The sequence below is a fragment of the Oryzias latipes genome, chromosome 12 (assembly GCF_002234675.1).
Source record: "Oryzias latipes chromosome 12, ASM223467v1".
Lineage (NCBI taxonomy): Eukaryota > Metazoa > Chordata > Actinopteri > Beloniformes > Adrianichthyidae > Oryzias > Oryzias latipes.
The window spans coordinates 10,530,559-10,554,538 of NC_019870.2; the positions used below are offsets into that span (position 1 = coordinate 10,530,559).

Genomic DNA, 23,980 nt, shown 5'->3' on the forward strand with positions numbered 1-23,980 from the left:
GACATAAATTGGTAAAAACAAGTTAATAATGATCAAAAGCAATTTAAAATGGATGAATTTGCAGAGATTTGTAGTTAATCAATTACTTAGTCTCCAAAATGTTGTGCAAAGTTTAATACTTTTGTAAAAAAAACGCACACAGGCAACTGAGAAAATGTATTTATTTATTATTTTATGTATTTATTTATTTGCAACTACAATTTCAGTTCCCATTTCCCTGCTGGCCTCAGCATACAGCCAATGCGCCGTGGACGTGATGACGTAACCAGGAAGTAAAGGGCAAGAAATAAAGGGAACGGTTCGCTTATCGTTAGTACCGGCGTAAGCCGACACGTACGAAACTACGCCTAGGTAGTTGACATTTTCATACCAGTGTTCTGTTGGATGTTGTTTTTTCTGCTTTGTGTTCATTTAAACAGTCTGCCAAACAAAATATGGAGTAGCTACACTGTTAAAAGACGACATTGCTCTTTGAACGAATAGGTTCTCTGCAATCGCCGTAAACCTTATTCTACGCATGCTTTTTTCCGTGTATTTAAATGATTTTTAATAAATACCTTCTCTAATTCACTTGAATATATTACGCATGTACAGTTATTTGAATAATATGTGCAATTTTATAAACGTTTCAATGTGCTTGTGTAGCTTGTCTGTGCTCCACCGCCGTAAGTGTTAAACATTTCAAACGTACACCCTGAAAGCTCCAGCAGCATACCCCTTTACCTTTAACCGTGAACTAAGGTAAGCCAGATAAACACGCATGTCCCGATAGGATACTGAAACAATGTGTTATTGTGTCAATCGTCTTAATTACTCACAACATGGTTGTGCAAAAAGGAGGACGTATTTAATATCACTATCATGACTTAAAAAAGCTTGAAGTTGACGTTTGGACCCCACGTTAAGAAACTAGTGAGATATTACACACGTATAACCCAGGCAGGTGTGCTAACAGTAAATGCAGAGTAAATTTACACATTTTCAGTTTTCTATTTTCAACATTTTCATCGAATGTTTAACCTATTTGTATTCATTTTTTGGCAAAACTTCCTGTTGTACTGTCAGTAACGGGTATATTTAGGTCAAAGGTTACCGGACACTTTGTAATTTAAAAAAGAAGTGTTCTTTTTCATTTCTATTCTGATTATGATTATAATTATTATGGTTATGATGATGATAATTATTAATATTATTGTTGTTGTGTTGGATCACTTTGCAGAGAGACATGTCTCTTAAGTGTAGGCCCTGTTTTGGTGCATCAATATTTAAAAATAAAATAAAAATATACATTTTGTCTTTCAGTGCTCTAATGGGGAGTTATAGGGATGTTTTTACATTTTCTGACTAGCATATAGTGTGCCATAACTGCATGTTTTATTTGATTTTTTTTTTTTTTTAAATGCTCACTTTTTGTTTGACACTGTTGCACAACAAAACCTGTAAAAGTTATTTATTGCTGCAGATTCACAAGAAACACCTAAACTTCCATCAATTTTTTGTAAAAAAAAATCAAAGAGTAACTTGGGATCTTGGAATAAGACATTAAAATGTCTTATTTCCTTTTACTTTAGGCCTTTGGTCATGGCACTGACTGGAGTGAGAGTTATCGAGCTGGCGGGTCTGGCCCCTGCTCCATTCTGTGGCATGATCCTGGCAGATTTTGGAGCCAAGGTGATCCGCGTGGATCGCACTAAGACGCTGACGAATTTGGACACCCTGGCACGGGGGAAGCTGTCTGTGGCCATCAACTTGAAAACATCAGAGGGAATCTCCCTTCTCAAAAACCTCTGCGTCCAGTCGGATGTGGTGCTTGAGCCCTATCGGAAAGGTGAGAATACTTTGATTTTTACTTAATCTCAAGTCCTGTCTCCTATCTGTTAAAACTTAGCAAATGTTCATAACTATATAAAGATTCAGAAGAAACGTGTCCTCTCATTTTTACTTCCAGTAAAACAACTGCTACATTAGTAAAATACAACCCTCATTATGCCCGAAATAAACCATTTCCAATTCCAATGTCAAATAACAAATGTAGTCAGTGTGTGATGCTCTCTGGTTAGTTCAAACACTGGAATTATTGCATGTTGTTGTGTGTGGGTGGCAATGCTTTGCTACAGTCTTTTAGCCGAGTTTTTACTGTCATTTTGGTATCATAAATGATAGGGCGGACAACATGTAAAATATAATTTTGCATATTAATGTTTTTTAAGGATCAAGATCGAGAAGCCCTGAAAAGGGGATATTTAATTTGCGTTATCCTTGCATACTATTTATAGTGTAATTGGCTGCTTTAGAGATACTGGAATATTTGATATGTTTCTTTTCAGGCGTCATGGAGAAGCTGGGGCTGGGTCCACACGAGCTGCTGAAACAAAATCCTCGTCTGATTTATGCCAGATTGACCGGCTACGGCCAGAGCGGCTGCTTTGCCTCAGCGGCAGGACATGACATCAACTATGTTGCAATGTCAGGTAATAACACCCAAAGGTGTTGATGTTCGTGAGTAGGATTGTGTAAATGCAACATGAATGGATAATACTGATAGAAGGTCAGTGAGTGTTCCTGTGTGAGACAGCTCCGCCTTTGTTTTTGTTTTATGTGGTGCATCCTTAAGCGATTTATTTTTTATTTTTTACTCTCCGATTTCCAAAGCTGAACAGTCTCTTGCTGACTTGGTGCCCCTGTGTTAGCAGAAGAAAGCAAAACAGTAAATAGAGCATGTTTTCAGTCAAGAATATAAAGTCTGTCTGTGTGGAGCAATCTCACCCCCTTCCCAATACTGGGGGGTATTCCAGAAAGCAGGTTATGCTAGCTCCCACGGTAAGTTTGAGGCTAAGGAAGTTGATAACCTCAGCTTTCGGTTCCAGAAATGGAGGTATGTTTCAGGGTAGGTCAAGTTGCCATAGCAACTCATGCTTTGAACATAACCTGGGGGGTATTCCAGAAAGCAGGTTATGCTAGCTCCCACGGTAAGTTTGAGGCTAAGGAAGTTGATAACCTCAGCTTTCGGTTCCAGAAATGGAGGTATTTTTCAGGGTAGGTCAAGTTGCCATAGCAACTCATGCTCTGAACATAACCTGGTCTGGAGCAGGTTTAGTTGAAGCTTAGTTTGTTTACCGAGAGGTGAAGCAGCATGGTGTGTCCATTTGAAGATGATTTAGTGGGTGAAGAAGCTCAGATAATACTTTTTCCAACATGAGAGGGTGATAAGATCACATATGGATGTTGGAAAATCAAACTTTTTTACTTTGATCTAACTTAGTTATTTGCTTCAGTTAAGATAAATCATTTGTTTGTTCAGTCAACTTAAAAATAACACGCAGTTTTCAGACAGTTATTTTACTTTCATTCAAATTAATTCAATTGAGTAGGTGTAACTTTGGTCCTGCTGTTAGATCGGCACCGCAAGGGATTCTGGGATATCATTTCCTTTGCCTCTCTGGACGGATTTTGGTTTAAGTGTGGGTTTTTGACCAACTGTGTTTAGTTGTTTAGCTGTTTTACTGTGTTTTGCCATGTTCTGCTGAGTTATTTTGTCCTACTTTGCTCAAGTCTCTGCACCATGAGGGAGAGTGAAGGAGAGGATGATGAGTTTATATGGCACCCCTACCTAATGGTGGATAATGATAATAACGGAAAATTCTTTAATGAATTTGTGCACAACAGCAACCTTTTTTATTGTTATAAAAATGAGTATATCTGCCGGCTCATACTTAGACATATGAGAGATCAAGAAATGTAATTAATTAAGATGGAAAAAATATTAATTGAAATGGAGTAATATGACATTTAGTTAGATAAATACATAAATTTGAGTTGTATAAACAATTATTGAGTTTTATAGACGTAAGAAATTAGGTTGAATACATTTAACTCAATTACTTGTTACCAATAGAAGTAATTCATTTAAGGTTGCAAAATTGGATAAGTTTTATATATATATGCGTCACAAGGAAAATGGAAATAAGATCAGAAACTTGTGCGTTTACTTTGTCTGTTCTTCTACTACAAGCAGAAACTCTTTCTTTTGATGATACAGCCGTGTTACTTTCTTGATGGACGTATAATCTTCATACGCCGTCATTAAAATCTCAGACTCCGTCTCACTGAAGTATAGCGCTCTCTTTTTTTCACCAAGCGTTTCCATGGTTACTCCAGAAATCGGCGATCCATTGAGAATGTCTTTATGTACTTGAGATGCACATTCATTAACCCAGGGTTACTAAGTTGAGCGTAATTACGCCAACTCGTATCCGGTCTTTTGGAACCGACATGCCCAGAGTAAGCAAGTTCAGGCGGATTTCAGCCAGAGTTCAGGCTTAAAGTCAGGCTAGTTTAAACATGCTTCCTGGAATACCCCCCTGTTGATGAGAGCTCTCTGTTTACACGCTCTCCCCCTAGCTTACACCCCGTCACACCCCAACCTAGCATAAGCGGTACAACAGTAATTGCGAGCACAATTGAAGCTATCCAGCCGTTTAGTTTTGAGCCAGATGCCAGCTCAGACAAGACAAACTAAGACGTACATGCATGTACAAGAGCTTTGTCCGTGGATCTAGGTGCTTACAAGTAACTGCATCCGAATGGTTTAGAGCCAGAGAGCTTGTTGCACGCCCAGTGTATTTTCTACATCTCAACTACAAGCTTTTTCAAAAAGCATTTTTTGTCTGCTTCTGATTCACAACAATTTGAATAAAAAATGCTTAGAAATGCAGTTTTAAGCTTCACTTTCTAACATTTTGCAAACAATGTTCCATGCGTTCTCAATGATGTAAAGATCCAACTATAGATTCATTTATTTTAGGAAATATGAAAATACCCCTTTATTTTCGGGACAGTTGCATTTTTTTTTTTTTTTTTGGTTTTTCATTGAACTTTTCTAACTGTAAAGCAAATGAGTTGCTGAAGAAACACCACTATTTGATAGGGTTTTAAAACTTAATCTTTTAAAATTAGTTTTCAGTTTAAACTAAAAAAAAAACTGAAAAAATATTTTTGTGTTACCTTTAAATACACACTGTGAACCTTTCTTCTTGATTGTTTTTAAGGGAGCTGTTTTTTTTTTTTGTTTCAACTATAATTAGTTTTTTCCTTTTAATCCCTTCACAGGCCTTTTATCTCGACTGGGTCGCAGTGGAGACAAGCCCTATGCTCCGCTAAATCTTTTAGCAGACTTTGCTGGTGGTGGCCTCACCTGCGCGCTGGGGATAGTCTTAGCGCTGTTTGAACGGACAAAGTCAGGGAAAGGACAGATCATTGATGCCAGCATGGTGAGTATTAAAAGCAAGCTTTTCTTGCATTGTCTCAAAACTGGAGCCACAGCTTTGGTCACTGAGGCTGAGTCACATTCAGCTTGACTCTTGAAAGACGCAAACAAGTTTAATAACTGACTTTGCTGCGTACTGTAGTTTTATTTATGTGGACCACGTCTGGTTGAAGCATCTTGCATGTCTGCAGCCTCCTGCCAACTGATAGTACACTGCCCACAGTGAAATAGTAGATCAAAGCCTCTGAATCCCGCAGAGTGTGTCCCATTCAATGCATGCATAGCTAGGTCTCAAAGCAGAACCACACTAATGAACTTCATGAAGGCAACATGCACAAAGAACCCTTTTTTTTTCATCTTTGCTTTAGAGAACATGTTTGGGTGTGTGAGGTGGATACCAACATAAGAACTCTATCATAAAGCGAGCCTTAAAAAAAAGTTCCTCTGTGAGCCGTTTAGATTTGCGGGGTATTTTTACATCCCAGGCGCAGATCAGAGATACACTTTTATATCTACGCGTTCTGATTCCCTATGATGCTACACTACAGCTTCGGTGGTCCTTCCCATCCTTCTCATGTAATACATCATTATTAGACTTCTTTTTCTGAAAAGCAGGCAAAAATGTCTGATCTGGGATCACACATCTTGTTCTTAAAGGTTGGCCAATTATAGTGTTAGGTTAGTGATTGACTGAGGTAAGTAACAATAACTTTCTCTCAAGGGACTCTTGTTTCTCTTACGACTTTTTGAACTCACATTGAGATGAAATCTCTAAAAGGAAAATTTAAAAATACTACTAAAGGTGAAATGTTAAATGTTAATAGATGGTAAAGGGAAGAATTTAACCTGAATGAATCCTGAAAAATCCCTTTAACCTGAAAAAAGGTTGTATAATTTCTAACTTGGAAACAGACGTTTACAGTTTTCTCCAAATGCTGTCTCAAGCTAGTATAAAACCATTGCCAAACTGGCCTTCATGGTTATTAATTCATTACAGTGTTGCTTTACAACTGCCCTTATGTGTGGATATGGGCTGTCTGCCGGCAAAAAATGGACAAACCTTTATGGGGCGTACAGGTCTCGTAGACCGCTCGCTAAGTCTGTAATAATCTTCTTCTTCTTTAAGCAAACACTTATAAAACACGTAAGAGTGAAATAGGTGAGACGCAGGCGTGTCGTACAGATTTTTCATTTCATCAACCTGCCCAAATCCAGCGCACTGCTCAAGGAGCCTGTAAGTGCTGTTCTACGGATAAATGCACACTCCTTGCACGTTTCTTGTCCGCAACCTGGGTGTTAAATATAAGGAAAATACACAATGAAAACGTAGTTGGTGTGGGCATCCTATGGAGATCTTACAGGCACTTGCGTATCATTTGCACGCCCTGTGCGTGCAACATTTGCATCTGGTCAGTAAGGAGGCAGCACTCGAATCGTACGGGTGAATGTGACTAAGGCTTTAAACTTTTGTCTCTTTCCTTAGTTTTCTCATTGTTTACAGTGACATTTAAAAAAAAAATCAAAATACAGTTGTTTTAGTCTTATAATTTTTTTTTTGTGTGGTTATATCCTATCACATATAATGCTGTTTTTCATCCTTTTGGATTGAAAAAAGATTGGGAACATGGTTCCATGTAATTATCACCAGGACATGTCCAAAAGAAAAAGCCATACAGATTTGAATTTTCAGTCTGCTGAGGGAAAGCTCTGGCATATTCCTGCATAAGATCCTAAATTTTCCTTTTTTGGGGGGAGTAACATGGGCATGGAAGTCTTTGCCGAATCACCTTTGCTTAGTGAGAGCGCCAAGAGCCTGCAACCACCAAACAGCTGCAATGTGAGATAACAGGGCAATTAAATGCAGGAAGAAAAAAAAAAAGACTTGGGTTGGTTTGACTTTTTAAGAAGGATCTGTGCTTAAGGAGGAGCTGTTGCTGGAGTCTGCACGTAGGTGAGAGCAGAGGCCGCTGGACTTCGAATCACAGCTGGAAGTGAAAATCCAGCTGATTCTCTGAAAGCCATTGGAGCTTTTTGATATTTTTCAGGCCATTTCAAAAAGCAAAGGCAACACCGCCTGTGCAGCAAAACAAAACCATGCTGTCTATGCAGGATGGAAGATTTCATCAGTGTTGTTTCTTTTTTAATAGTATGTTATTAAAATCACCTTTTGCAAATATGTACTTTCAGATATGTACTCACACCCCTCCAAACAACCCCAACCAATGATATTTTCTAAATAAAGCAATAAAGTACCTTTAAATCTCTTACATCTGTCATGTTATGTAAACTATAATATCAATAGGAAAGACGGTAAGACCCTAAATGCTAAAGACAAACTGAAAGGGTTTGATTTTGGATGCTAAAACAGGCTCCTGTACTTGCTTTTACATTACAGCTGTTTAAGAGGTACCACTCATGATGCTCTGCTGAATGCAATAAGGGTTGGGTGTAGCTGTGAGACTTTGTCTGTTTGATGAAGAGGCGGTCACAGTGAACGACAGCAGAAGAGGCTGTCCCTGCTGCTTCAGAACATACTTTGATGTAAGGAAACGCCGCCGCTGCCTTTTCATCCGCCGCGTGTTTCTGTCAGGTGGATTCTGAGGCGAGGCGGGCTTTGTAGAGCGTGTCGTGCTGCTGTCCTGTCATTTTCTCTGTACAATGATCTGAGTGGGACGAGCTGCAGGGATTCAGCTGGAAATATGAGATTCGGCCTGGAAGTTTGTCACCTATTGCTGTGAATCAGCGCTGCTTTGCATGTCAACCCGCGGGTCACAGGCAACATTTTACACTTGTTTCATGTAAGTGCAGTGAGTGAAGGATTGGCTGTGACTTAAAAAATGAGAGAAAAAACATGTTTTACTGCTTTCATTTTTTAATTGTTTTGTTTTAGCTCACACTATTTTTCAGAGTTTTTGAAAAAGCGATATATGTGATGCTTACTTTAGTAAAAAGAAACTAAATTTAAGTCCAAATTATGTTCATATCATTATTTCTGTATTTTGTTTCTACTGTTATCAATACAAGCTTGCACTCTTGTACTTCATGTCTACTTTTTGTATTTCTCATTCTGGTTTTGCCCTATACTTCAGACTTAAGCTTTTAGCAGCTTGTTAAATTGAATGTTTTCAAGCTTTCAAACACAGATTCCCAAGAGACAGTTGGGAGTGCGCTTCTAAAGTTTCTTCGTGAAATCATTGACTGAAAGCGCATCGTGACGTAAGCAGCAAAGCCTGAGTTGCACAAGTCTAACCTTTTCCCAAAAGTCCTTGTCCTTGTTTGAGTTAGAGATTTGCACAAATATTCAAAAAGATGCTCCTAGAGAAGCAGAAGCATGATCACACTCTCCAACGAAAATTGTGTTATTGTTATTTGGCATTTTGCTGATGATGGATATTTGTAAAAAAGAAATATGCTTAAAATTGCATTTCTGAGTACTTCTTTATTTCATTGACAAGGTTACCCAAAAAACGTTGCCCTTTTTGGGTAACCTTGTCTTGCTAAAGAAAAATCCCTTGCAAAGACCTTCATAAAAAGAAGTTCAGAACACTGGCTGCAGCATCTTTCTCACATTGTAGAGAAATGAAAAAGAAAAAAAAAAGAACAAATTAAATGTTTGAAACTTTTCTTTCATTCACAATTACAATTGTATTGTGTTTATTTAGCGCAAAAAGGGGAAAAGAATGCAGCTTAATGAAAGAAGTTAAAAGAAAGGTTTTGTAAATGTTATTGTTTCTTATGGCACGATGGAAAAGTTGACTGATTAATTGGTTTTACCATCATCCCAGTTGTTTAAAATCAACCATAATATTCTGAAAGTTTTGCTCTTAAAAATGTTTTTTTTAATCATAAGTAAATACAAAGAAATAGAAACACCAGTATTTACTTTTTAAAACTTGATCTGGTACTTTTTAAAAATCTAACTTTGTATAAAAGCAGTGTTTAAGTCTTCATATTCATATTAATCAACTATTTAACAATATGTTTTACCCAGAGTTAAACTTCTTTGACAGTCTAAATCTTGTATCTATACACGAGTTGATCCAGATTGATCGATCTTCATCAGAAATGCACCAAATGTAGTTTTCTTGGCAGAATCTATTAGTTTAGTTGCATTATTGATTTTTTTCTTCTTCCAAGAACTACAACCCCCAGCTTTTAGTACAACAGAGGTCATTTGTGATGACCTACGGGGGTTGGCAGAAGCAGCCATTAACTTTGACTTCATAAGGGTTTTTGTAAACTTTTTTCCAATGGCTTCATTGGTCAATAAATGGATGCAGTGCAATATTTCGTTATTTCCTCACCATTTATAGCTGCTATGTTTAGTCTGTGTGAGGTTTTTTTTTTTTTTTTAGCAAATTTGTTTTGCTCAAACTGCAGCCAAGAGTTTCTTTTTCAGTGCTGGCCACTAATAAAATAAAGCTAGATTGATGAACCTGTATTCCCCTTGAGGAGTGAGCTGTTCCTAAAAGCAACTCTGTAAAGAGAATGAAAGACAGACAGTTATAGTGAAATAACCTCCTGCCAAGGTTTAGCCGGTAAGGAATAAAAAGGGGTAACTGCAGAGAAAGTTTTATTACAGAGCAGCCAGTTTTCTCTTATTTTCTTTCTTTTTAACTTTAACTAAAGTTGTATTTCTAAATGAAATTCTAAATCGTTTTGTTTTGATTTTTCTTTTTTTCTGGATAGCTTAACCTAAAGGAAAACATTCTTCATTTATGTTTTTTGAACCAAGAATATTGCTTTAATGTTAAACCTTCAAATAAAAATGGTCTTATGGTCTGAATACTAACGAAGTGTACCTAATTATGACTTTTGCAAAAGCTAAAATTCCCCATATGACCTTATTTTTATTTTGCACATCTCTTCCAGATGATGTTTCTTGATGATTTTTCTGATAATTAGTCACCCAGGCCATACTATACTACAGGATTCTATTCCTCTGTAGAAGTTTCAAACGTCTTCCAAATCGACCCTTTAAAGCCCAGAAGAGAATGCTGTGAAGTCAGGAAAATCTGTAATAATTTAGGAAAGCCACAGAGAGGCAGTATAACAGCTACAGGGTCAGCTGTTTTAGCATTCACTCAAATTACAAGGGATTCCGCTTTGTTTCCTTAATTATGCTCTCTTTAATTTATGAAGAAACTAACTACAAGCTAACTGCAATTTCCATGCTTTGTAAGAGTTCTGAAATTCTGCTTTGAAAGTAAATTAAATTACTCATTTCGGTGTGGACACAGAAATTCAGAATGGAAAGAAGGTTTTAGGTGAAGAAGTCATGGAAATACTGGGTTAAGATATTGTCTCCAGTTAAACAGCTTGCTTTTTTTAATGAAAACTGGAGGATTTCTCATAACTTACTATTTTTCTAGTAAAAAGAAATGCTGGATTACTGAATCTCCTAAAAGTGCTCCTGATTAAAAGAAAGTGTCTCATTAAGGAAGATACAACTGTAACAAGAGATGGGTTTTAGAGTTGTTCAAAGAGAGCTAAAAGTAGCTCAAAAAAACAAACACGAACTAAACAAAAGACTCTTCAAGACTTTTCCTTTTTGAAATTAAGTCTCCACTTTAGAGGAGGAAGACAAAGTATTGACATAATAAGCCCACTGTTAAGTTGGTTGAAGAGATTAACATTATTTAAGTTTTAAACCTTTGATCTTAACGAAGACTTTTCCTTTCCTTTGCAAGAGTCTTTCTGGCTTTGAAAATTAGGATCAAGGAGAGGTTGGTATGTAGATTTCTAACTTCTCCTCTTCACAGCAAGAGCATAGCTCTCGATCACATACGTGGGAAATTCTTCACAGTTGTGAATTTAGGAAACTGGTATTTTTTTATATAGTATAGTATATATAGCAGCTAGAGAAAAATAAATGTAAAAATAATTAATGGTGGCAAAAATGGTGTATTGAGGAGGTACGGAGGGGATTTTGAATATAAGGAAAAGAGGGCTATTTCTAAGCGCAATGTTTTGCTAGTTTGTTTTTTCTGATCGGGCAGAGTGCTCCTGCCCCAGGTGGGGAAGTTTAAGTGTCTTGGGGTCACAAGTGAGGGAAGATTGGAAGGCAGGTTGGAGTGGTTTCTGCTGCAATGTCGTTGCTATACTGGTCTGCTGTGGTGAAAAAAGAGCTGAGCTAGAAAGCAAAGTTTTCAATTTAACGGTCGATCTTTGTTCCAATACTTGCCTATGGTCATGAGCTCTGGGTAATTACTGGAAGTACCAGGTTCCGAATACAAGTGGCCGGAATGAGCTTCCACAGGGTGGCTCCATTAGAGATGGGACGAGCAGCTCGGTCACCTGAGTAAAGGTCTGCTCTTCCAAATCAAGAGGAGCCAGTTGAGGTGGCTCGGACATCTGGTCCGGATGCCTCCCTAGCATGTCCCACTGGACTGACCCCGGACAGACTCCAGAGAGACAACATCTCTCTGCTGGCCTGAGAACTCCTCAGGGCCCCCCCAGAAGAGCTTGAGGAAGTGGCCAGGGAGAAGGCTGGGCATATTTGCTTAGACTGCTGCTCTCTTGACCCATTCCTGGATGAGCAGAAGAAAATGGATGGATATTCTAGTGAGCCCCCACAATCTGTATCTAAATTTTAAGTCCAACACAAAGGTACCAAATGACCACATGAGGATATTTTATGAAAAGGGCTATGTTCCTTTTACACCACGTTAAAAAAGTCCTACTTTGCATCAAAAGTAAACTTGTTTACAGCCTGGTTACAAAAATGTTGAGGGTGTTTTCCAGAACCTTTCATTTCAGGTTTCATTTTACCCTTTAGAACATGTCTATGTGTACTAGCCGTGTTTTTTCTTACTTTATGTCTTTTTTCTCTAGACGGTGTGGAATGTGGTAAATGAAACTAAGTTTGGTGTAACTAAGTCAAACTATGTCTGTCTGGACCCTATGGGAATTAATAATCCTTTCAAATTAAAGAACAAATTACATTTTAAATTAAAAAGCAGTTATTTAAACACGTTCACATGGCAGTCTTACTACCAGCATCAATCTTACTCAAAACTTTACTGATGCAAGTCAAAGAAAATCTCTTCCCAGAAAAACAGAGCGGAGCTATAATAACAGGATCCCAGCAGTCAAAGATGTAAAGTACGCAGAAGAGATCAGCAGAGAGCCGCTGAAAGGGCAATTTGCAGACAACCAACAAAGCCTAATAAAAAAAAATGTTTTGAATTTAAAGCGGATAACTTAAAAAACACACTTGTTTTCTCAAAAATTCTGAAAAGTAATGCTATTGGATGGGCCACAAACTTATTTAAAAGAAAGGCAGAAAAAAGCAGGGATCTTTCTCAAGTTCTTTAGTTCCCTGATGTTAATAAAGAATATTCTTTTAGTAGATTCTGCAGTCTGACAATATTTGAACGTGGCCCAAATAACAAAAAATCCAATCATAAATTCACATTAACAAACTATTAAAGGCTTTTTTTACACTCATGATGGACTCCCCCTATTGTGGGATGAACCCCGATATTTGAACAATTTACACTGAAAGACAGGCTTTAAACTGAATGAAGTTCACTTTATTCGCTTATCTTGGCAAGTTCAAGCATAGAACTGTTCATTGAAAACATATTTTACTCCTTTATTCATTCATCCATTACCACCACCAAGGACAAGATGCAAAAGAAATGGTATTGCAAGAGAAAGATGGAACAAAAAGCATCAGAAAGCTACACCCCCTGGCCTTGCTTGAAGGAGGTTTTATCCTTGAGTAGCATCAAGGTCAACACATTATTTTCTGCTAACTCCCAAATGTGGAGCGCTACCTTCCTCTTTTTCCCCTTATAATCCAGCACTGCGTTCTTAAAACCCCATACTCTTTCTCCGCATTCCTCCCCACCCCTCCGGAGTTTACAGACCAGATGAAAGAGCTGGTCACCACTGGGAACAAACTTACCCTCTCCCGCCTCCTGGCAACTTCTGGACGACAACTCCCTGTAGTGCCAGTGTGCTTTTAAATCACCTGCCAGCTTCAATGAGTGTCATGGATGTGACACTCAGCACCTCATCGTCCTCTTCGATGGCATGAGAGTCCTCCTCAGCCTCCCCAGCTCAATGAAGACTCCTTAAAACCCAATGATTGTGGAAGGTCGTAATTTTCTGTGTCAACACCAAAACAAGGAGAAAAGGAGTATAAAAAGGCCCAGGAGTAGAACACATTTGCATGTTGAATTTGTTGGTGGAACTTTAAAAGTTACCCACTGAACATCTTGAAAATAATTTCATCTGCAGCAATCATTGTCAGCTATAAAAGAAAACCCTGAAGCTAAAAAAAAACAATAAAGTATGGTAGAATATGATTTGTGATAGTATCTACTTAATTAAAAAGAAACTTTTAAGTTTGGCTTGGCTAAATGCAACTCTGAACATCAAATGGAACAAATGTCACCTTGATACCCTAACGTGCTTGTCAGTTTTGACTTGTGAGAGAAACTCCTGGTGTAGCCTCTTGGGTAGGGGGATTCATGTTATGAATATAAAGGCTCTTGGTGTGACTGAGCCAAACAATACGGGCAAACTCTCATATAGAGACATCAGAACTCAACTTGTTTTTTTCATCTTTGAAACATCTCACTCTTCCAAACCTGTAATATCACCCATTTGGTTTCAGTCATATTACAGTCCATTAAGCCTCACTCTTGTAACATTTTATTCCTTGAGGAGTCTGTGGGCTGAAGTCAATCATAGTGTGCATTGAACTGTACCAGAAGCAGTGAAGAGGACACTCCTCATTGGCGATCTGTCTGACAAACTGACTCTGCCTTGTTGGCCTGAACTTTCTTCCACACATTTCACTAAAGCGTTTACTCCATTTCTGTCCTCGGGCCATTTTAAACTCACTTTCTCACTCTCATCCTGATTCACAACTTTTTTCCCTGCTGCTTCCCCCAAGTGCAGGAAGAGCCCTCAGATGAGTAACAATTTCTAACCAGAGCACTTTCATTTCACGTGCTTACAGTGGAGCTCCAGGCTCTTACTTGGTCTTAAGGTACATTAATGATTTTTGCTAATTTTTTTATCTTAGTTAGATTCTTTGTCTGACACTAAGAGCAATTTCTCTTTATATTATTTGATTTTAATCTGCCACAGGCTTTTTTTTTCTTTAAAAAATATTAAAGTTATCTTTCTCAATTGAGCAGAATAATAATCAAAATAATTAATTTAGCTTAAAATGACATGCAAGCCCAAAAATTGTGGGTGAGAGGAGATTGGATCAACTTCACTATCAAAAACTGAATGTGGCAAAGATAAATGAATATTAAAGTGACATGAACTGTTGATATAAAAAGCAAAACATTTAAAGGTTACATAAATAATAGGAACAATTTGGGAAAAAATGTGCAATAACAGCAGTAGTTAAGTGCTAAGATAAAAAACGTAAGATATGATTGTGTGAATGAACTCATAGTGAACCTTAAGTACTTTGAGGAGGTTTTAGCATCTTTTCACCTGAAATAGTAAATGTTCTTTCAAGGTTTATATTGTGAGCTCCTCACAAGCATCCCAAGGATTGTGGAAAGTGAAGACACTTTACTTGAAACATTTCAGGGTCAAAGCCTGTCCCAGATGTCATTTCTCTCAAGTCTTTTCTTCCATAGGAAAAATCTATGAAGGCACACCTGGTTTCAATTAGTCATCCACAGTAATGAGCTTAAAAACCGTGCATGCCCACGCATAAGAAAATTCCCACCTTTTCATGCAATAAGACATTTGCATAAATGTAGATAGCCAAACCTTCATGTGTTTTTCATAGGAAAAAGAAAAACAGGAATTTTTTTCTTAGTCTTGTCAACTTATGTTTTTTTTCTTCCTGGCAAATACAAAGGAGTAGGGCTGGGCAATATGGCCTAAAAATAAAATCTCTGCGATTTTATTTTTTCTTAAAATTCAACTTCTGATTTTTTTCCTGATTCCCCCCCTACTTAAGGAAAGCAATAATTACAAACGGCAGACAACTTAAGTTAAAGCAAACTTTGCTTTTATTTAAGCAAACACAAGACAAATGTAACCCCCATTTCTGGGATGAATAATAAATAAATGAACACACTCTTGGAATTAAAGTCCCAGCTGTGTTGTATGTAACACTTTGTAGTCTAGACTAAAAGGAGACAAACATTCACCTTGAGAGTAGCACCATTTTCTAAAGGATTAACAATACAGCTCATATCGGGGGTCTAAGGTTTTAATTAAACTAATAAACCCCGTCTTCTCCATGATAAATATGGGTACCATGTCTTTGGCTATATGCAAAGCCACCGCTTGGGTGATTGTTCTCCACCTTGCCCTTTTCCTAGGGATGGGTATCGAGCCCCGGTATTGAACGAACCCCGGGGCAACATTCTTCAAGACTGCAGTATCCGTAAGATCTGACCTCAACGGTTCTGCTATCGGTACTGGAGAAGTCGCAGTAACAAATAACAAATAACAGTAACAACTAACTACTAACTAACTAATAAACTAACCATATAGGTGTTGTTGTGTATGTGTGTCAGTGCTGCGTGTGTAAGAGGAATGAGCATGTGCCGTGCAAGAGTGAGTGAGAGTGTGCACAAGTGTTGGGAGTTCATGTTTGGAGTTACGGAGTGAAGGAGCACAGTAATAAAATGTTTCCCCCAGGTGTTGGAATAGGTTTGTGGTGCGGCTGCCTTTGACTGCAATGGGCTTTAGGCAATTGTGGCAGTGTGGGGTCTCTTCCTCCAAGTCTGTGGCAACAAACCCATACCAGTTCCAAACAACAGATGATTTTATTCCTTTCTTGGGAAACAAACTTCCCACTCTCATTGGTAGCCATGTTGTCGCTTGCTGTCTCGTGTGTGCTACGACGTTGTTTGTCGCTTGCCATACTGCCATGTGAAACTAACACTACGGAAGCTCTGGGGAGCCAAAAATGCGCCATTACACAAAAACTCGATTTAGTTATTTTTTAAATCGCCCGTAACAAAAAATTCGAATGAATTAATTCAATCGATTTTTCGCCCAAGCCTACGAAGAAGCAAGATGGTTGTTTTATACTCGAACTGCAGATTTCTCATATGAGTTTCTATGGGGACTGTCATGCAGGCTTTAGCTTGAACATGTGCACCTTCAGCTCCTCCTGAAAGCCCAAATGTGTGGCTGCTGCCTGTTTCAAACCAGGATAATAATGGTCATGATGGAGCCTGTCTTTGTTCTGTGAGGCAGTGCATTATGATGCAGCTGGTTTCTGTCCTGTATTTTCAGCCACAAACTTGTGATGTTGACAGATTTTACAAAAGCTATATTTTTCTTTTCCACATAAAGGCACAGCCACATTGTTCAGCTCTTTAGAAATGGAAAGAGTGCTCTTACAGTGGTTGTCTGATGCTGTACAAGATTAGATCTCCAGGACACAAAAAGAAGGCGAGACAAATCAGGAACTCGCCACAACACTGTCGGTTTTCCTCGAACTTTTGCACAGAATTCCTCTCTACAACTAAAATCCACCCTCAACCAGCTGTTATTTTGAACATATGACTTTTGTTATTTTTGATCATACTAGCAGGCTACTGCCTAACTATGTACCCACAAAGGGGCCCAAGTCTAGTCCCTCCTGTGCCGGTGCCCAGTCTGTAAGAATTACAGGGTTGTGTTAGGAAGGGCTTTCGGCGCAAAAATCTCTGCCAAACCACCTGTGCAAATAGGTGAAAGCTGATTTGCTGTGGCAACTCCTGAAAGGATATGCTGAAAGGTGAACAACTTATACTTTATCATGCAAGCACATGCTAAAGACGTGTATGTCATTAGGGCTTGATTTAATGTGGAACTTTGTATGGATTGATTACACCTAGACTTTTATGTGGGTAACTTTTATTTGATTCATAAAATTAAAACTTCGGGATCTCAAAAAATGTAAATAAATGACTAAAACACTGCAGCACAGTATTTGGTTGAAGGCTGAAGGATAGTGATGTGGAATGAAGGCGATCCATCTGTCAAGCTGCTGACATGCAGTTCCAATGGCAACCTTTATTTGCTCTGTATTTATGGTTCTAGTGTGCTGGATCGTCTTCACAATGAGTTGTAGAGTCGGAGAGGGTTTGGTATGGTAAGGTTGCTAGCTATTTAATCATCGAGATGTCAATACTTCTGGAAGTCCAGTGGTCTTCCTTTTCAAACATCTTCACGTTTCATGCAGAGTCCAGGTGTCAAACTCCAGGACTTGTGTCTTACATGTTATCCAAATAACCTGCCATTGTAACTTCTTATTGGCAAAGCACACCAGATCCAGGTAACCATCATGGAGCACACAAGCCTTCCTCCGCATGAAAGCATCAGGTGCATTTAAATTTCCAGGCAGTTCAGGGTATTCTCCTACTTTTCCTTAAAGTAACTGGGATCGGCTCCTGCATCCTCAGTTATCCTTCACCGGCCTAAACTGGTACAGCAAATGGATGGATGGGTTGCTGGATGGATGGATGGATACAGTATTCTGGGACGAGTAACGACTTTTTCTATTTTATTAATGTTATACCACAAATCAAGAATAGAAAATTGTCATTATTATGTTCAGTAAATTGTCTTTTTATTTAAAAAAATAAACAAATGAAATTTCAGATCTTTATCAACATTTTGGACTGTACATCTTTAAGTGTAACCAGCTCACAGGAGTAAGATTGTGGTTTAGGAATGTACATTGGCAGTTTTTAAAAGATTATCACATTTGTATTTCAAGCACATTACATTACATATACAGTTATTACTAACTTAAAATTGAATGAATTGATAGATATTATTTTTAAATGTCTTTTTGATCAAAGTAACCTTTCTGTTTTGCATTGGTCTGCTTGTGCATGAATAAGGCTACAGACAGCTCACTAGTTTTCTTGAGGCAGAGATTTATGAGCTGCTTAAGCAGACACTTCTGTTCCTTATGGAGAAGCTTTTTGTGTCACTGGTGAGCTGACGTATGAGAGCAACATTTCCCTCAGGAACTGTACCAAAATAGTTAATATTAGCTGTATTCCCCTCACAGGGGTTCTAAAATACCACTCTTATGCCATCATTTTAAGTTCTAAAGGTGCATAAGTTTGTTTCTGCTGCAGAAAGCTATCGGTAATCTGTTCTCAAAATTTGTCATCTTTTGCTCAAAGATTTTTCAAAGTGGAGTGAACGAGGAGACAGTGAATTAAAGTGGCTGGAATATGGTTGGTTATAAATGACTGAGATGCACAAACAGATGGAGAGAGAGATGTAAATTTATGTATCAATCGTAGTAAAATATTTTCCCATCTGTTGGTATGAGACTTCCAAGAAAATGTACACGCAAACAGAATTAATTTTATTTTCACACTCTTGTATCTGCAGTCTTATTTTATTGTTATTCAGAAATATATTTTTCATGACCACAGCCCATCAAAAGAGGGATATAGATTCAGGTAGTTATCCCAGCTTCCACACAGACCTAATATTTCATGCATGAGTCTGGGTTTTGGCATACAATAATTTTGATGGCATTGAAGCCCTGACCAGTGACAGAGCGCCCTTTTTCTCGGCTGTGATTAGTTTCTTCACAGAGCAGAAGATTGACAGTAAATAAATTGCACTTGAAAGATCAGACCCTTTCAAGTTTCTCCACATTTTTCATGTCTTTGACTTCTTAAAGCCTCGTCAGCTTCCTCAAGCTGCACAAATCCACAATAAGATTTTTTTTTTTTGGAATGCTCTTGAATTTTTGTTTTTTGCAAACACAAAAAGTTGTATAAAGTGTAGACATACAACAATAAATAGGCTTCCTCTGTGTTCTCTTTTAAAGCTGTGATTATGAGTCATGTAAGTGTGTATTTTAGAAAAGGTTACACAAATGTTGCTGATTTCAATCAATGCGAAAACAAGTAATAAGGATTTACTGTTCATGTTCTTAAAAGGTTTTTTTTCAGCAAAGCTGTGAAAACACATTAAAAGCATCTCTGCATTAAACGCATTTCAGAATGTTTTTCTTTTCACCAACTTTGACATAATGCTCGAGACCCATCTGTTAATTAAGACTTTTTATCGATTTTGCACCTCAGTGTTGCTGCATATTTTCTTGAAGTGATGCTGTAATCTGTGCATTAAAGAGGTTCTCATTGCAGCAGGAATAAATAAATGTATACCCAGGACCACTTTGTCGGATTTGTCTGATTTGGGTCACAGAGGTTCTGGACTTTATTGCAGCTCAATGGAGCCTTGGTACGAGCTGTTCAGGTCTTTTAGGTAATTGGTTTGTACATTTAAATTGCCAGGGTTTGGTACTGTGGTTTTTTGATTTTTTGGTTGGGTTTTAATTTTGTTAGCTATGTTCCAAATTGCTTTGATTCCTGTACCCTTGAGCCCCCTCCTTAAATGATGACCACATCAGGTTATGGTTTTTAATCATCACAGATGTTTTCGTTAATTATCTCCTCAGGGCTCTATGCCTGATCCTTTTCTGTTTCCAAATGTTTGAGGTGTTTTTTGTTTTTATTTTGACAAGTTTAAATTCTGTTCTATTTTTCCCTTATCATTTAAGTTTATGTACACTTAGGTTCTGTCCATATTCCTTCACTACTCACTACATAAAACACTATATAGTGCGCTCGTTATTTTTGAGAAGATGTCCGAAATTACAACTCCAAAATCAAGTAACCTAGTCTGCTTCAATGTTCACTAGATTGGCAAAAATAAACCACAATGTATTACATTTGAACAGTTTTTTTTATATAGAACAAAAGGGTATTTTATTTTTTTATATAATTCATCCAAGTTTTCATCATCAGAACAGGGTGGGCTCGTAAATAATCTTTGGAAAGTGTTTATATTCATTAGGTTTTTACTTCGGGAAATTGGTGAAGTCATATTTGCCGTTAGTAAGTTGTGAGCGTGGTGATGGAATTGCTTTTAAAATCCAGAGGACTATGTAGTCCCACACTAGATACTTTTCTTGGAATGTTTGCAGTCTTTTGGATTTGGATCTATAATTGCCTCTGTTCAAGACACGGACTAGTTAATATTTCACATACAATATTTATTTTGCATTGTACTGGTTCATATCTTTTCCTTTCCAAGGACAACTTTAAGAAACATTCGAAAAATGTTTCTTGAATGTTTCACACACACTTTTTAGATCCAACACTAACAGACCACTTCATGCCATCCCCACCACCAACTCATTTGTAAATATAGTTTGGCCAACCTGCTCTTTGTGCAACGGACAAAGTGTCCAGAAAACCACTCACAAACCACATCCAGCTGAACCAAGAAAATAAGCATGGTATCTGTGTGATTTGATCCTGGACAGAAAACCTTTTTTTTCCTTTAGTAGTTTAGTATTTAGATGATTCCTAGTGCTTCATTTTGTTTAATTTGATTATTCCAATGTGTCACCCCCATCTCCAAATGAAAGTATGCAATTATAAGCCCTGTTGTTTTCATAAATTTGACATTGAAAATACTTTTAATCATTTTATTAAAAATAAAACATAAGGCAGAAAATGTCCCTGCCTTCTCTTCAGCTCCTCTGTTCTGCTATTCATAGGTCGAAGGAGCTGCCTACACAGGCTCATTTGTATGGAAATCCCATAGTATTGGTTTATGGGAACGTGACAGAGGGCAGAATATGTTGGACAGCGGAGCTCCATTCTACGATACTTACAGAACTTTGGATGGGAAGTACATCGCTGTAGGTGCCTTGGAACCCCAGTTCTATGACCAGCTTCTTAAAGGTTTGTAACTTTGAATAAACTGATAAATAATACGTTATCTGTATCTTTAAACTCCTACTCGGATAATCTTTTAAATCTATTGTGAAAGTGTTCTTTGTGTTTAGCATTCAGTGGTCAGTCTTCAGTGGTCTTTTAATTATGATTATTCCGTACTAATCTTTTTTTAAACTGCAGTGTTTCATCTGCCCCTGATTCAACATTATTTGAATAAAGAAATAATAATATTTTAAGCTAAATTGTCTTTATAAATGTCCTCCATCATGAGAAAGATACCACAAGAACATGTTAGAACTACGATTTTAATCAGAGTGGGTCTGTAAAGTTTACTCATTATATGAAGTTATGACTAATCCCGAGAGACTTCGTCTTGAATCAAGTAATTGCTTAGTTTGCTTTTTTTCCAATGAGATGAAGGCACAGGTCACCCCTTTGATATGTTTCTTATGTCGCTGTTACGTTAAGATATTTGTTTCAAAATTGTTTTCTTAATTCTTTATGTTTTGTTTTGGATTTCTTTTGCCTCAGGCTTGGAGTTGGAAGATGAAGAATTGCCTCCCCAGATGAGCGTTGGTGACTGGCCAGAGCTCAGGCGGGTTTTTACAGAGCGTTTTGCCTCAAAGACCCAGGCGGAATGGTCAAGGATTTTTGACAAGATTGATGCTTGTGTCACGCCTGTGTTGTCTTTCGACGAGGTCAGCTCTCACCCCCACAACCAGGAAAGGGGTTCTTTCATGAAGGACTCCGAGGGAGCAGAGTGCCCTCGGCCAGCTCCGGTTCTGTCCCGGACTCCTGCTGAACCCAGCTTGACTTCCAACCCCGGCGTTGGAGAACACACTGTTAAGGTCTTGGAGGAGTACAACTTTACATCGGCAGAGATAAACAAGCTGTTGGCTGCAGGGGTTATAGAGTGCAATCCTGGCAAAGCAAAACTCTAGAAAATAATGAAAGTGGGAGAAATCATTAAATGTTTTCTAATGAAACATCTGAATTGGAAAGTATTTTCATTAACACAAACTTTTGTGCAGATTTAAATCATGTTTTGGGAAGCAAAGAAGTTTAGTTCTTGCTTTGACAGATATTCCCAATCAAACGAAAATGGTCTGCATTCTCAGAAGTACAGAGTTAGATTTTGGGCTCATCAGTTGGCTGAACAGCTTTTATGCTATAGTTTTGACCAAATAATAAAAAAGAATCCTTGATGACTTTAGTTCCAAAAAAAGTCTTTTGAAGTGCAAAACTAACTGAACAGCTCTGGCGGGTGCAGATCACTCGGAACAGCTTGAAAACTCTCCAAGCAGTACCCGCACATTTAAAGAGACTTTTTTTTTCCTGTCCTGTTTTTAATCAAAGCCTAAATGTCCTTTAATGTAATGCCTAATGTTTGCTGGATCTTCCTCTTTTGTGCTCAGCCATAGCTTTGTTATGGATCCATTGTCCAGCAACAAATCCTTCAGAGTCAAGAGACTTGCTTGTGCAAATAGAAATTATTATAATAACAAAAGAACCATTCACTTTATAAAGTCAGTCCCTGAAGACGTTTAGAAGAAATAATTACGCAGCAGCATCAACGTTTGGTAAATCTTGAAAATATTTGCACTTAAGATGAAATATTTTAACATCAGTTTATTAATCTGAGTTACATGTTTTAGTTTGGTGTTAAAATTGAATGATAATGCTGTAAAATTCTTAAAACAAAGTTTACTTAATTGTTTTACTTAAATTCTTTGCTCAAGAATAAATGTTTTTGTTCTTGAGCATCATTTCCAGTTATAATCACTCATTAATGTGAAATTAGTTTTATGGCTTTACCACTATTGCTGTATCAATTGCCAAATAAATTATGTAAATATTTGTAAAAGACATGGGGACTTAGTTGCATTAAAACTCAGATCTTCAGTTTGTATCTAATTAATGTGTTTTTGAAGAAAATCATTTTTTGTGTGAAAGTGAGGAGTAAGCACTAGCTCGATGTGCTGTGCTGTCCAGTTGTATCATACTTCATTATACCCTTTAACTGGTTCAAGCCCCCAGGTTCATCCCGGACATTATTTAACATATTTAAAGTTCAGCATCAGGACCTCAGACTAACTTTTTGTAATATTTGTACCAGTGGGTCTAGCTTTTTGCCTTTGGTGTAACGGCACAAAACGTTGAAGCACCCACATTTTCAACCACATTGCATTTAACAGCACAGTTTTACAAGGTCACTTATTTTCCTCAAATTGCTAACCATTTGCTGCTGCCTGCCGCTGAAAGGCAGAGGGGACTTCCAGGCTGTGCGTTTATCACAGCATGATATGTGTTATATGGATGCATTGAGCTTTTTCAGTCACAAATGCACTTTTTCTAGCAATAATCTTCCCACAGTCTTCCCAATAAATGCAGCATGTTATATTATGAACTTGGATCACAGGAAACTGGTCAAGCCACTCTCTTTGACAATCACCAGAGGTTATTTTAGGAACACCCCCACCCAGCATATAGTTTACTTAATTGCCATAAAAATATTAGATTTTAGGTTGATCATTAACCCCAGAATAATTATTCTTTTTTTCTTAAAGTCTGAATTCGTCTTTTGCTCTCTTTTTTAATTCTTAATTTACTCTCTTTGTTAAAATGTAGATTAAAACAATTATTTAATTGCAGTAAAATTATGGAAAAACACTATGATACTTAAAGACAGTGGGAGGTATTTTGGCAGAAGTCATTTTGATTAGCATGCAGTTCCACTGACCTCTTAAGAAGCAGCTTTTTAATGCTGGGCACACTATACCTACAAGGCTATTTCATTTGGTTATTGTCAATTTATAAAGCTATCCTTTATTTTGATATTAAAAAAGTTTTACTCTATATTTACCTTTTTATATCTTACTTATTCCACAATCTTTGCTATTGCTACAAGATAATTTTTCTTCTTGGATGATAAATGATCTTGTTTAACATCCTATTTCTTTCTCTACAGGCTTTTCAGCTGCAGTTATCCCTTTATTAATGTAATTTG

At 37.6% G+C, this 23,980-nt stretch overlaps 1 protein-coding gene across 3 annotated transcripts; it reads left to right on the forward strand.

Annotated features, from left to right (window-relative positions):
* The first annotated feature begins 238 nt into the window (after window positions 1-238).
* amacr (alpha-methylacyl-CoA racemase) lies at window positions 239-22,884 on the forward strand. 3 transcript variants are annotated; one of them, XM_023960900.1, is made up of 7 exons: window positions 298-351; window positions 646-741; window positions 1,572-1,828; window positions 2,328-2,471; window positions 5,110-5,270; window positions 20,793-20,979; window positions 21,505-22,884. In XM_023960900.1, exons 3-7 carry the CDS (start codon window positions 1,582-1,584, stop codon window positions 21,912-21,914), a joined length of 1,149 nt encoding a protein of 382 aa, XP_023816668.1. In that variant the 5' UTR covers window positions 298-351; window positions 646-741; window positions 1,572-1,581; the 3' UTR covers window positions 21,915-22,884. The 3 variants fall into 3 exon arrangements, with proteins under 3 accessions (XP_023816669.1, XP_023816668.1, XP_023816670.1); XM_023960901.1 differs by lacking the exon at window positions 646-741 and having other exon boundaries at window positions 239-351; XM_023960902.1 differs by lacking the exons at window positions 298-351; window positions 646-741 and adding an exon at window positions 761-912.
* Window positions 22,885-23,980: the final 1,096 nt, after the last annotated feature.